The sequence below is a fragment of the Lycium ferocissimum genome, chromosome 4 (assembly GCF_029784015.1).
Source record: "Lycium ferocissimum isolate CSIRO_LF1 chromosome 4, AGI_CSIRO_Lferr_CH_V1, whole genome shotgun sequence".
NCBI classification, from domain to species: domain Eukaryota; kingdom Viridiplantae; phylum Streptophyta; class Magnoliopsida; order Solanales; family Solanaceae; genus Lycium; species Lycium ferocissimum.
This window is the reverse complement of record NC_081345.1, coordinates 73,339,998-73,355,841: the sequence shown is the minus strand read 5'-3', so window position 1 is coordinate 73,355,841 and position 15,844 is coordinate 73,339,998. Positions and strand designations below refer to the sequence as shown.

At 40.8% G+C, this 15,844-nt stretch overlaps 1 protein-coding gene across 1 annotated transcript; it reads left to right on the top strand.

Moving 5' to 3' along the window:
• Positions 1-13,614: 13,614 nt before the first annotated feature.
• LOC132054310 (uncharacterized) lies at positions 13,615-15,641 on the top strand. Its single transcript, XM_059446353.1, has 3 exons — positions 13,615-14,150; positions 14,210-14,312; positions 14,403-15,641. Exons 1-3 carry the CDS (start codon positions 13,615-13,617, stop codon positions 15,639-15,641), a joined length of 1,878 nt encoding a protein of 625 aa, XP_059302336.1.
• Positions 15,642-15,844: the final 203 nt, after the last annotated feature.

The window sequence follows — 15,844 nt, the reverse complement described above, 5'->3', positions numbered from 1 at the left end:
CTCTTAGAAGCACTCGGAGTACTTCTGTCACGACCCAACTAGAGGGCCATGACGGGCACCCGGAGCTAACACGCCGAGCACCTCTAAACATACATCTTATAATCATTTCGGGTGGACCGTAAAGATAACTCATGGATATCATAATATGTAAAAACATATATCGCAATATAACAGCACATCTCTATATAATCTTCGACAATTATGCCCATCATTACCCGCCATCAAGGCTACTAAAATGCTACACAATGATATGAACCGGTGGGGTTATGAAACTTCTATCTGTACATACATGTCTACGCGCCTCTACCTAGAATACAAGTAACCATAAGGACCAATACCCATAGACTGCAGCTTCGAAGTAAGTGGAGTGCTCCTAAGAATCCGCTGACCCTACGGGTCAGATCCGTCTACCTGTCTACCTGCGGGCATGAACGCAGCGTCCACAAGAAAGGACGTCAGTACGGGCAATGTACTGAGTATGTAAGGCATGAATAGTAACATAGTAAGAGATACCGAACATGGAAACTAATATAATGAACGTATAAAGATAAAGTAATATAAAAGAGATCAACCTGTGCCTCTGAATGCCCCTTTAAGGCAAATGTCTAGCATGCTTAGCTTTTAAAAGAAAAGCTTTTCCATACATATCCATATATAATATCTCGTCCGGCCGTTAAGGCGTGGTGATATATATATATATATATATACACACACACACACATATAGCGTCTTACATGGTGTTATCTTACTCGGCCATATAGGCGCGGTGTTATCTTACCAGGCCATATAGGCTCAGTGTTGTCTTACCCTGCCATATAGGCTCGGTGTTATCTTACCCGGCCATATAGGCTCGGTGTTGTCCCCAGCTGATCAGTGGGATGCAACTCATACATACATACATACATACATATAAATATACATAAATGAAATCAACATCATCATTAGCATTACCATTATCACCATATCGTTCCTTGAAGGATCAATCATCGTAAGATGAAATCGTCGATGTCATGGGAGTCTCGAGAATCATGAACTTAGGTAGCACTGAAAATAGAATAGGTATCTTCGCTACATCTCACCTCGAAGGAACGAATGGCATGAGGTGAGACCATCAACAATAAGTAAGATCAAGGGATTCATGGAATGGCTCAATAATCTCATAATGCTCTCAAATCATAGCTTTGGAGTTTCTAGAAGAGGATCATCATCATCGTCACAATCATCATAGAACATTTTTCATTTAACATTGTCACAATCTTTAAGAGTCATAAACTTCTAGCTTTTGAAAACAAGGCGGGTATGGAAACATTTATGGAATCCTAACATAGGAATCATACCTTTTGAAAGAAAGGGACGAGCCTTAACATACCTATTTAACCCCCTATTACTTACACTTATCCGCCCGAGCTCGTAAATCTACATTCAAGAGGATTTGCATTATCGTTAGACCCATATTTATATACTTATGCTAGGCTTCCATATTAAACCATTATATATCCTGCCGAAAATCAGGTAACACCTCCCCTGTTTATATGCCTAGCCCGAAATTATAATTCAGCAACCAACAACAACAACAACGACATCCACCACAATACCATCACTACCAAAATATTCCATAAATTATTCCATATGACATTTATCCCATATTTCCGCCAACGCAATTATGATACGACTATTTAACAGTTTTATCTCTGTATATAAACCAAAATTAACATTAATAGCAGGAGGTTCATACCTTTCCCTCGATAATATTGCTATATCTCCACTTTTTCCCACCTTGAGCTGAGCCAAACCCGTCGTTATACGATTCTACAGCGGCAACTATACGCTGTCTGGGCCAAAATTTGAAAAATTCTACTTGATCCGCGTTAAAATTTGATAAGTGAAGGTTGGGGGAAGTTTCCAGAACATTTGAGGAGCTGGGTGTGTTTTTGGATAAAAAATAAGGGGGGTGACCCCTTTATCTAACGGTCCAGGTTCTACCTGGACCGACTAAAAATTTACTCAGTGCGATCGCGCTGCCAAGTGGCGCGTTCGCGCTGAGTTGTAGGGTCTCCTTCTGTGCGTTCGCGTCGCCTTCTGGAGCGTTCGCGCAGGGTTAATTCCGTGCCCTGATAGCTGATCTTAAAGCGCGTATATTGTTTGATCCTGATATCGTATGAGGGCCCACGACTTATGGTTGGAAAGCTCTTTCAATTATCTACAATTTTCATTCTTTGTGTGACTCCAAATTCCAAACTTATAATGGCATTTTGGCCTCTCCAAGTCGGATCATCCGAAAACGTATCTTTAAATCATCCTTTTGGAGGGCTTATGCCCATATTCGGCTTAAGGGTCCTTCTTAAGACTTGCTCAACTTCCCATGTACTACTTATATCACCTTTCATATATCCTTTATAAAACCTCAACATGTGGGCCCCACCTTAACTTACGGTTACGAGGGCTACTTCAAGGTCCATACTTGAAACAACCAATACTTAAGAATTTCAACGTACAGAACCACAGGGTGTAACAACTTCAGTCTTTGATGATCCTGTGCCCCTGGTATTATGTTCCTTCTGCTCATAGGTCTTGAGATTTCATGTTTTAGTAATGTTAACTCAGCAGTTGTCCACCAGAGTTAGTGTGACATCATATTATTCTGAGAATTTTATTAATTCATCTTACATATGCACTTCATTCATTTACATATGCATATTGACCCGTGACAGAAGGCGTTATATACGCGTATATTATATGTATAAGGGGTATGGGGAAAAGGATAGGCATTATATACGCATTACCACTTGATCAGCTGGTGCACCATAATGATGATATATAGATCGGGCTGCACGTTCCGCAGCAATGTATATGATGATGATGATGATGGCCGCAGAGAGGCCGATGGGATATGAAATAATGGATCTGGCTGAAAGTTCCTCAGCACTATGACCTATATATATTGATGAGCATGATTTTCATTGAGAGCATGCATGTTGTGCGCCCACAGAGGCATTGTCAGTATACAGATTTATGCAAATACTTTCAGATACTAAGTCATACAGATGCATACAGATAGTCAGTTGGTTTTTATGTTCGATTCAGTTCATGATTCTTATGTTTATGTTACTTCTATTCCTTACATACTCAGTACATTATCCGTATTGACTCCCTATTGCTGGGTCGCGTTCACGCTAGCGAGCTCGGGTAGACGGACAAGCCGTCCAAGTCGCAGGGACCTCTCTACCCGCCGGGTAGTCAGTGCGCTCCACTTGGTTCGGGGCTGCAGTTCATTTTGGTATGTTATTTTGACTTGTATATATGGGTATGACGGGAGCCCTGTCTCTTCCTCTCTACATCTTGTACTCCATTAGAGATCTGTAGACAGTTGTACATAGTTGGGATGTTATGTAGCCTTGACAGCTCTTATTTTGTTGCACAGCATATGTAGCGGCCTAGTCGGCTTACATTGTTCTTTCCAGCTTATATATGTACAGATTGTGCAGATTTCATGATGACGTCCTTTCATGAGTCAGTATAAGTTTGTTTTGAGCTATTTGTGGGCCCTTGTTACTTAATCTTATTCAGATACGAGTATAGGGGTGTTTGGTCACTAGAGAACAGGCACTCGTCATGACTCATCAATTTAGGTCGTGACAAAAGTGATATTTGAGCAGTTCCGTCCTAGGGTTGTCTTTAGACCGTGACTAGTAGAGTCTTGTTTATGGGTGTGTTGTGCACCAGACTTATAAACAGGAGGCTACAGGGCATCTAAGATGTTGTCGTTCTTTCTATCCAAGATCGTGCGATAGAGCAGTGAGTTAAGAATTTCCTTTCTAATGATTTGTTCTGATTTTAGCGATACCTCGCAAGAAAGCTATAGCTGCCCAGAAGGGCAAGGGAGTGGCTGGTGAGGCCACTCACTGTACTCAGCGGGCTACCAGAGCTCGGGGTGAGTCTTAAAGTGAGAGCCCGTCTCAGACTTCCCATACCCCACCTCCAGTACCTGCCCCAGCGCCCCCAGTTTCTTAGCCAGATGCACCGGGCCAGGATGTGCGGGATATTGTCCAACTATTGACCAGATTGGTAGCCGCTCAGGCTCAGCGGCGGGGAGTTGGCATTGACCAGGCAGATCGAGCTGGTAGTGCGAGGGTTAAGACTTTCCTCAGGTTAGATCGTCTAGAGTTCTCTGTGTTAAAGCAAACTATGAACCCTCAGGACTTTATTGATAGTATGTAGAGGACCTTGAGGGTTATGCACGCCGATGAGGTCGAGTCCATGGAGTTGGGTTCTTATCGGCTCCGTGATATTGCAGTGCAGTGGTATCGGACATGGAAGCTGTTTAGGGGAGAGAATGCCCCTCCATCCGTTTGGCAAGAGTTTTTGAATGCTTTTATTCGCCATTATTTAACACAAGAAGTTAGACGGGCCCAAGCAGATGGGTTCTTGCATATTGAGCAGGGCAGCATGAGTGTTTACGAGTATTGTGTACATTTTGATTCCTTGGCTAGATATGCCCCAGCCATGGTGGCTGAGATAGAGGACAGAGTTCATCGTTTCGTGGCTAGTCTAGGGCCACATTTGATCGATAAGTGTACGACAGCCGCGTTGCAGCGGAGTATGGATATTTTCCGTATACAGGCTTATGCACAGAATCTGGAAAATTGTAAGCGTCAATGAAGGACACAGCGTGAATATGATTGGGGCCGTGACAAAAGGGCTATATCTTCAGATATTGCTGGCGAGTTCAGAGGAAGACAGAGACAACAGCATTCTCGGTATCTATTTTATTTAGCAGGGAGTGTACCTCCGCGGTTTTCAGGTCCGAGATTTGATTGGCCCTCTTATTCCGGAGCAGATCAGAGTTCTAGAGCTTTTGGTTCTCAGTATCGATAAGAGTTGGGATAGATGAGGCCACCTTTTCCACGGCGTGCCCAGTGTGGTAGGCAACATGCCGGACAATGTCGATTGGGGTCAAATGCTTGTTATTCTAGTGGCCGACCAGGTCATATAATGAAAAACTGTCTGTTAGAAGGTGATGTAGGTGTTATTCAGCCTACAGGGTCCGTAGCTGGTTCTTCTTCTTCGGTACGCCCTTCAGGGCAAGGTTCTCAGGTAACGGCAGGATGTGGTAGAGGGAGGAGTGGCGCGTCTATGCACTAGCCGGTAGACAGGATCGTGAGTCGTCTCCTGATGTTGTCACAGGTATATTATTAGTTTCTTCCTATGATGTATACGCACTGATTGACCCCGGATCTACTTTGTTATATATTACTCCGTTTGTTGCTGGTAAATTTAGGGTAGAGCCCGAGTCAATTAACCCTTTTGAGGTGTCTACGCCAGTTAGTGGCCCAATCATAGCTAGGCGAGTGTACTGAGGTTGTGTAGTTATAGTGTGTAATCGTCATGCCATAGCGGATTTGATTGAATTAGATATGATCGATTTTGATGTCATTATAGGTGTGGATTGGTTAACCTCCTGCTATGCTAATGTCGATTGTAGAACGAAGGTTGTCCGGTTTCAGTTTCCAAGTGAACCAGTTTTAGAGTGGAAAGGTAATGCTGCTTCGCCGAGGGGTAGGTTTATTTCCTACCTTAAGGCAAGCAAGATGATTAGGAAAGGGTATATCTATCACCTGGTTCGGGTGCAGGATGTACAAGTAGAGTCACCGACCCTTTAGTCTATTCCTGTGGTTAATGAATTTCCAGAGGTGTTTCCAGATGAGCTTCCAAGCATTCCGCCGGAGCTGGAGATTGATTTTACTATTGATCTATTGCCAGATACTCAGCCAATATCCATTCCTCCTTATAGAATGGCACCTGCCGAGTTGAAGGAATTGAAGGAGCAACTGAGGGATTTACTTTAAAAGGGCTTTATTAGGCCAATACATCGCCGTGGGGAGCACTGGTATTATTTGTAAGAAAGAAGGATGGCTACTTGCGAATGTGTATTGATTATAGGCAATTGAATAAAGTGAATATAAAGACTAAGTATTCACTTCCGAGGATTGATGACTTATTTGACCAGCTGCAGGGTCCCAAGTATTTCTCGAAGATAGATTGAGATCGGGGTATCATCAGGTTAGAGTGAAGGATGAAGACATTCCGAAGACAGCAGTCAGGACTAGATATGGTCACTATGAGTTTCGTGTCATGTCATTCGGGTTAACTAATGCCCCAGTTGTATTCATGGATTTGATGAACCGGGTATTCGAATACTTTTTAGATTTGTTCATGATTGTATTTATAGATGATATTCTGGTTTATTCACCATTAGAGGCTGAGGATGCAAATCATCTGCACACAGTGGTTAGAGTTCTTCGGGATAGAAAGTTATATGTGAAGTTTTCAAAGTATGAGTTACGTTGAACGCTATGGCTTTTCTTGGTCACATTATTTCATATGAAGGCATCAGAGTGGATACTCAAAAGATTGAGGCTATAAGGAATTGGCCAAGACCCACGACCCCAACAAAAATACGTAGTTTCTTAGGTCTAGCAGGATATTATAGAAGGTTCGTGGAAGGATTTTATTCTCTTTCAGCCCCATTGACCAAGCTGACTCAGAAATCAGCTAAGTTCCAGTGGACGGATGCATGTGAGCGGAATTTTCAGACACTGAAGGACAAGTTAACCTCAGCACCCGTCTTGACTCTTCCGGAAGGAACAGATGGCTATGTGATATATTGTAATGCTTCAGGTATTGGGTTGGGTTGGGTTGTGTATTAATGCAACACGGTAAGGTTGTTGCTTATGCCTCCAGACAGCTGAAGAAGCACAAGAAGAATTATCCAACTCATGATCTTGAGTTAGCTGTGGTGATCCATGCGTTGAAATGTGGAGGAACTACTTATACGATGTTCATGTTGATATTTATACAGATCACAAGAGCCTCCAATATATCTTTAAGCAGAAGGACTTCAACTTACTTCAAAGGCGATGGCTAGAGTTGTTAAAAGATTATGATGTTGATATTTTGTACCATCCTCGAAAGGCTAATGTAGTAGCCGATTCTCTTAGTTGTAAATCCATGGGTAGCCTGTCATATGTGTAGCCAGAGAAAAGGGACATAGTCCATGAAGTTCGTCGATTAACTAGCATTGGACTTCGGTACGTTAGATTCGGGTGATGCAGGAGTTACGGTTCAAGACACAGCGGTGTCATCTTTGGTAGATGAGATAAAGGAACGCCAAACGACGAAGATCCTATTTTAGTTCATTATCGGTATACAACTCCTCAGAAAGAAAAGACACCTTTCATGATCACAGGAGATGGAGTACTCAGGCATCGAGGTAGATTATGCATTCTTAAGGTTGCAGGCCTCCGTCAACAAGTTAAGGGGGAAGCCCACTAATCTCGCTATTCTATTCACCCAGGCACAACAAAAATGTACCATGATCTCAAGGAAGTTTATTGGTAGGATCGTATGAAGAAGCATATAGTGGAGTTTGTCGCTCAGTATCCAAATTGTCAGCAAGTTAAGATAGAGCACCAGAAGCCCGGCAGGTTATTGCAGGCTATTGAGATACCGGCATAGAAGTATGAGGTAATTATAAGGATTTTATTACAGGTTTGCCCCGTACTCAGCAGCAGTATGATTTAATATGGGTTATAGTTGATAGGCTTACAAAGTCAGCCCACTTCTTACCTGTCAAAACTACTTATTCAGCTGAGGATTATGCAAGGCTCTATCTTAGAGAGATTGTACAACTTCATGGTGTTCCTACAATCATTATTCCAGATAGAGGAGCGCAATTTACAGTTAACTTCTGGAAATCTTTCCAGAATGGATTAGGGACTCAGGTGAGTCTTAGTACCGTATTTCATCCGCAGACAGATGGACAAGCAGAGAGTACTATACAGACACTTGGGGACATGCTGAAAGCTTATGTGATCGACTTCCAAGGTAGCTGGGATGATCATTTGCCTCTTATTGAGTTGCATATAATAATAGTTAACATTCCAGTATTCAGATGGCTCCTTATGAAGCTTTATATGGGCGGAGATATAGGTCACCCATAGGATGGTTTGATGTTGGAGAAAATCGGTTAGTAGGCCCAGACTTAATCCAACAAGCAGTTGACAAAGTGAAAGTGCTTCAAGAAAGGTTATTAGTGGCACAGAGTCGACAGAAATCCTATGCAGATAATCGGCGGCGTAAACTAGAGTTTGAGGTAGGTGATTGGGTTTTCTTAAAGATCTCTCCGATGAAGGGAGTGATGAGATTTGGCAAGAAGGGTAAGTTGAGCCCTCGATATATTGGGCCTTATAGAATTATTCGCACAGTGGGTAAGGTAGCATATGAGCTAGAGCTACCTTCTGATCTGGAGTCTGTACATCCAGTGTTCCATGTGGCCATGCTCCGTAAGTGCATAGGAGATCCTTCCAGAGTCGTTCCAGCGGATGATATCCAGGTGACTGACCAGTTATTGTACGTGGAAATCCCTGTGGCTATATTAGATAGGCAAGTCCGTCAGCTACGAACCAAGGATGTGGTTTCTGTTACAGTACTCTGAAGAAATAATAATGTCGACGAGATGACTTGGGAGGCGCAAGTGAAGATGAAGACTAGGTACCCGCACTTGTTTCCATTGTCCCAGGAGGCCGAGTTTGAGGCATCATCATCCCCAGGTATTGGATTTACTTATAGCTATTGTGATTGGTCGTATGAGGCCATATTGTTGTATATTTTAGCATGTGGCCCTGTGCGGCATTATTTTGGGTCGCTGTGCTGAATGATATTGGTATAGTTATTAGGGTAAACTCTAGCAAAATTTTCATAAAGTTCCTAATAGATTTAACATTCGAGGACGAATGTTTCTGGAGGGGGGGGGGGAGGATGTTACACCTCGTAGTTTTGGACGTTGAGATTCGTTAGGTGTTAGTTGTTTTAATTGCGATCTGGAGTGATATGCGCATATATTATGGTTATGAGAGTTTAAGACCATGTATGAGAGGTATCGAAAGGATTGGAGGTCGATCGGGCGAAAAAGGAAGATTTGGACAAACTGGCAAAAATTGCTCTACGCGTTCGTGATGGCCATGGAAATTCCAGACCATCGCGTTCATGAGAGGCCCTCGCGTTCGCGAAGGTCAATTATTAAGTCGGTTCCACCGACTTTATCCTCCTATATAAGGGTCAAAACCCTTATTTTTCACCCAAAAATATTTACCAAAGTCCAGCAAACATATAGGGGCATTTGTATCATAAAAAGTTGAGGGATTGGAGGGATTTTGATTAATGGAAGCCCGAGTAGCACATAGTTGTGATTATAGTTTCGTTTTGCGGTGGATTTTGGCTTGGATTCAAAATGAATATTGAAGATATTACCGTTTTAGTAAGAATAAGGTATGAATCTCTCCCTATTGATATTGCTTTAGGTTTACTTACAAAGATAGAACTATTAAATGATCGTATAATGAATTAGTTGGTTGAGAAATCGGATAAACATCGTGTGGGATGTTTTATGGAATATTTTGGTACTGATGATGATGTTTTTTATCTTAGTATTGTTGTTGTTGTAGGTTGTTGGTATTGTGATTTCGGGCTAGGGATATAAAACAGGGGAGATGCTTCCCTAATTCCGGCAGATTCTAAAAGGATTTAATTTGAAGGCTTAAGCAAGCATATGATGATAAGCCTAACAATAGTATAAATTTTCTTGAATATAGATTTACGAGCTTGGGAGGACAAGCGTTAAGTAGTTAAAGTTAAGGCGGCCGAAAAGGTATGTTAAGGCTATCCTTTCTTTCATTTTTGGCATGATCCTATGATATGAACGAACAAGCGAGTAAATGAGCATCCATATTACTCTACTCATAGAAGCACTAGGAGTACTTCAGTCTTTGATGATCCTGTACCCCTGGTATTATGTTCCTACTGCTCATGGGTCTTGAGATTTCATGTATTAGTAATGTTAACTCAGCAGTTGTCCACCAGAGTTAGTGTGACATCATATTATTCTGAGAATTTTATTATTTCATCTTACATATGCATTTCATTCATTTACATTTGCATACTGACTCGTGACAGAAGGCGTTATATACGCGTATATTATATGTATAAGGGGTATGGGGAAAGGGATAGGCATTATATACGCATTACCACTTGATCAGCTGGTGCACCATAATGATGATATATGGATCGGGCTGCACGTTCCGCAGCAATGTATATGATGATGATGGTCGCAGAGAGGCCGATGGGATATGAAATAATGGATCTGGGGCGAAAGTTCCTCAGCACTATGACCTATATATATTGATGAGCATGATTTTCATTGAGAGCATGCATGTTATGAGCCCACAGAGGCATTGTCAGCATACAGATTTATGCAAATACTTTCAGATACTCAGTAATACAGATGCATATAGATAGTCAATTGGTTTGTACGTTCAGATTCAGTTCATGATTCTTATGTTTATGTTACTTCTATGCCTTTCATACTTAGTACATTATCCGTACTGACTCCCCTATTGCTCGGGGGGCTGCGTTCATGCCCGCAGGCTCAGGTAGACAGACAGGCGGTCCAGCTCAGTAGGACCTCTACCCAGCGGTAGTCAGTGCGCTCCACTTGGTTCGGGGCTGCAGTTCATTTTGGTATGTTATTTTTGATTTGTATATCTGGGTATGATGGGAGCCCTGTCCCGTCCTCTCTACAGCTTGTACTCCATTAGAGGTCTGTAGACAGTTGTACATAGTTGGGATGTTATGTAGCCTTGACGGCTCTTATTTTGTTGCACAGCATATGTAGCGGCCTAGTCGGCTTGCATTGTTCTTTCCAGCTTGTATATGTACAGATTGTGCAGAGTTCATGATGACGTCCTTTCATGAGTCAGTATAAGTTTGTTTTGAGCTATTTGTGGGCCCTAGTTATTTAATGTTATTCAGATAGGAGTATAGGGGTGTTTGGTCACTAGAGATCAGGCACTCATCACGACTCATCGATTTGGGTCGTGACAATATATGCCAATGCTATATGTTCGTGTGTCCGTAATTTAATTTGAATAGAATTTTTATTAAGAATACTTATTAGATAAGTGATTTAGTTTAGATTCCCTCTAACCTTTATCATCCTCTTCTTCCCCCTTCTCCTTTGCATGAAAATTGTGTGACCTGGGCTATTTGGGCCGAATCTGAATACCCTGGCCCAACATCTTTTTTTGTCGAGTCCGTACTAGTGTTGAAGGCCCAACCATGGGTGAAAAATGGTTAACTGGTGGGCTTGGTAGGCCCACTAGCCTTTCATGTCTTTATATTTTGTGCATATACTTTATGAATGTGGTCATAATAAATATTTGTAAAATATTGAAACTGACATGATTGGAACTTACTACTATGGTTAAAGGTTTTTTATGTGGTGCTGAGCTACCTAAATTCATTACTCACACTAATTTGGTCTTATTACCTAAGAAAGATGTCATTAGTACATTTTCTAACATGAGACCAATTAGTCTGAGTAACTTTGTGAATAAAATTTTCTCAAGGTTTATTCATGAAAGAATGGTAGATAGATTATCAGATATTGTATCACTGAACCAAGCTGGTTTTGTGAAAGAGAGGAGTATAATTGAAAATATTTTACCCACTCAAGAAATTGTATCTGAAATAAGGATGAGAACCAAGAATGCCAATGTGGTAATGAAATTGGATATGGCTAAGGCTTATGACAGGGTATATTGGTTATTCCTAACCAAAGTTCTAAGGAAATTGGGTTTTGATGAAAGGTTGATTGATATGGTGTTCAGAATTGTCAACAATAATTGGTACTCAGTATTGATAAATGGACAGCAACATTGTTTCTTTCAATCCTCAAGGGGGGTAAAACAAGGGGATCTTCTGTCTTTTACTCTGTTTATCTTAACCTCAGAAGTTCTTACAAGGAATATTAATGCTCTACATCAATTGTCACGACAGAGGTTTTGGGATGCCCAAATGGAGTCCCAAGGCCAACCATCTAGCTTATGCTGAAGAAATGATTATCTTTTCATCAGAAGATGTTCTGTCCTTACAATTAATTATGGAGATATTAAGGAAATATGAAAAGGCATCTGGACAGAAAATCAACAAGGAGAAAAGTTAAGCATACCTGCATCAGAATGTTCCAGGGGATATTAGTATTACTATTAAAATTGTTACTGGTATTGATACAAAGGAGTTTCCTTTTATTTACTTGGGGTGTCCAATATATCATAGCAGTTAGGGATTTTGAGGAAACTTTTGTCGAATCTTTGAAAGCTCTCAACGAAAACCCTAAAAAACAAACCCTAAACCCTAGTGCTTGACGTCGGCATGGCTACGGCCACACCGGTGCATGGCCACCCCTATCTGGGAGTGACCAAAGATCGGCTTCAAGAAGAACCACCACCAAAACATCTATATGCCCAGATATTAAACCCTTTGATTGAAACAACCACTATAAAACCTAACCCAAACCCTATTCAAGAGAAACCTCTAACGTATGTGCATGGTGAGCCCATGGTGTTATGGGATGAAGCGGAAGTGAATGCAATGATAATACAAGAGAAGCTTCAATACGCAGTGATAGGTAAGTTCTCATATGGATGGCTTGAACTTGGAGAACTACGTAAAATAATCCCTCTTCAATGCGAGATCAAATCTGAGCACCCCATTGTATACTTGTGTGAACGACATCTTCTCCTCAGATTATCATCCATAGAAGACTATATTCATGTGATGTCCAAACCTGCATACTACTTGAAGGCTAAGGATGGAATCTACCAGATGAGAGTGCAAAAATAGGAACCTTGGTTCCATCCTGAATATGAAACCTCGGCTGCCCTTGCATGGATATCTTTTCTTTCATTAGCTCCTAACTTTTTTGTTAAGGAGTCTCTTTTTACAATGGCTAAAGCAGTAGGGAAACCTTTACAAGTTGATATGGCAACAAAGAACAATTCTAGACCTAGTTGTGCAAAGGTAAAGGTAGAGGTTGATTTGTTAAAAGACTTCCCTAAAGAATAAATATTGGTATGAAAAGGTCAGGCATTGGAGAGATCATTGCAAACTGGATTGATATTAAATATGATTACATGCCAAAGTATTGTAAATCATGCAGACTAAAAGGGCACAATGAGAACGAATGCTTTATACTTCATCCAGATTTAAAACCAGCTAAGAAGAGTAAGGACGAAGAATATACAGCGACAAGTTTTACTGATGCAAACATGAAACAACAAGGGCAGGTAACAAAGGATGCTACATGCACAAATCTTGTGTTGGATAAAGGGAAGAAAGCAATGAATAATGCAGTGCCAGCAAAAGATACTTGGAATCATGGCAGGAGGAAGAATGAAAGGGCACAGAAGAGGACTCAAGAGAATATGAACAAGAAGGTGGAGCATGAAGGAGTGATCAATGGTTGGGGGATAGTAAAGGATAAGAGAATCTTCAATAATCCTCAGGCTGATGATGTTGGTAAGGATGTGCAAATTAATAATTCTTTTGCAGTCCTTGATGAACAAAATGAGAAGGAAATCAACTTAGAGGAAATGGAGAGACAAGACAAAGAAAAATCTGAAGCAGAAAAAGAATCAACAAAACCTTAGGTAGAAAAATCTTTTGGTAAGCAAGCAAAGAGTAGTGTTCCGTCAAGATCAAGTGGAACTGTCAGATATTATGCAGCAAAATCAGAAGGAGGTTCTAATAGCTGATGAAGATGGAAGCAGTGGCTCAAAGATCAATGAGGGAGGTGATAATACTGATCAACTAAAAGATCAGGTCATCAATAATACTGCAATCCAGAATAACACAGAATTAGTAGAGACAGATGGAAAGCCTACAGAATCAGTAGAGGGGCAAGAGTCAAATGGGCAAATTATTAGCACAAGCCAGGAAGCAGTGGTGGAAAAGGGTGAACATGATAAGTGGAAAGAGGACAAGACAGAAGAAGAGGGAACTGAGGAGCAATCCTTAGATATCAGTCCTATTAATCATCCAAAGGAGCCTGGTGGATCAGTCCCAAAGACTCCAAGAAGTAATACCCCTCAGGAAATAAAAGATCAGGAGCTTAAGAAAGACTTGCTTAATGTTCAAATTGATCAGGTGTCAACAGAAGCAAATCTCTCTCCTAGAAAGACAAGGCAAATGAGAAACTCAAAAGTAAAAGGAGGAAAGAAGGAACCTGTTCCCCCAGTCAAACTATTATCAAAGAGGCAGGTAGCCTCCAAACAATCTTAATCATGATGAATAAGCTCTTATTGTGGAACATCAGATCAGTTAATACTCAACAATCCTTTGAGAGATTAACTAATCTGAATAGAAGAAACAGATACAATATTATTGGTCTGATGGAACCTTTTGAAGATGCTGAACAAGTAGAAAGTTTTAGAAGAAAGTTGGGTATGGAAACAACTTTTGTCAATATTTCAGGTAAAATTTGGTTATTCCTTTCAGATGATGTATAGGGTTCAGTGGAGATTGACAATGAACAGCAGATTACTTTGAAGTTGTTTCACCAAATTTTAAACTGTCATATAGTCTTAACAGTGGTGTATGCCTCTTGTGATGCTGGAGAAAGAAGAATGCTATGGGATTCCATTAGCCAGGTTTCTAATCTTTTTGATTTACCTTGGCTAGTGGGAGGTGACTTCAATGTCATATCTACAGAAGAGGAAAAATTAGGAGGTCTGCCAGTCTTGTATAATGAAGTAGCAGATTTCAATCACTGTCTTAGCAGTTGTGGTTTACAGGATCTTGGATATGTAGGTAGTACATATACATGGTGGAATGGAAGAGCTGAAGAAGCATGCATTTTTAAAAGGTTGGACAGGATGGTTTGTAATGATAAATTGCTAGATGTAATGCCCACCATGAAGGTAACTCATCTGATAAAAAAGGGATCTGATCATTCTCCTTTGGAACTAGAGTGTTCCACAACTACTGAGGTGATCATAAAGCCTTTTAAGTTCTTGAATTTTTGGGTCCAACATGACAGTTTCCAGGAGATTATCAAGCAACATTGGTGTATAGATTTTGAAGGAAATCCATTTGCCAAGTTTCATCACAAGCTCAAAAAGGTGAAGAATGCATTGAGAAGTTGGAGCAAGAACACACACGGCAATATTTTTCAGCAAATTGCATCACTTGAAGAGGTAATCAAAGTCCATGAGGAGAAGTTTGAAACATCTCCAACAGTGCAGAATAGAGAAAGACTAAATAGGGTGCAGGCAGACCTTAGTAGATTCTTACACTTGGAAGAACAGTTTTGGAGACAGAAATTAGGACTAACATGTTTTCAAGATGGAGATAAAAACTCAAAGTTCTTCCATGCTTATGTAAAAGGGAGGAGAAAGAATCTCAGAGTGGATAATATCCAAGATGCTGATGGAAGCTGGTTAACCAATCAAGAAGAGATCTCACAAGAAACAGTCAAATGTTATCATAAGCAATTTGAAGAAGATAGAATTCCTTCTAAGTTTGGTTTATTAAAGCATATCCCTACCCTAGTCACAGAAGATCAGAATCATACCATGGAGATGCTACCAACTGAAGAAGAAGTCAAAGAAGCAGCATTTGCCGTGAATGGAGAAAGTGCTTGTGGTCCTGATGGATTCACAGGATTGTTCTTTCAATCATGTTGGGAGATAGTCAAACTAGATGTGGTGGATATGGTGAAGGCATTCTTTGTGGGCAAGAACTACTAAGATTCATCACTCATACAAATCCGATTTTTATCCCTAAGAAAGAAAGGTGTGCAAAGTTTCTCGCACCCGAGACCAATCGATCTCAAACAAGATCATCTCAAGGGTCTTGCATGAAAAGATTAGTAAAAAACCGCAAAGTTTGATTTAGAATCAATCAGCTTTGTGAAGGGAAGGAGTATCATGGAGAATGTACTACTCACACA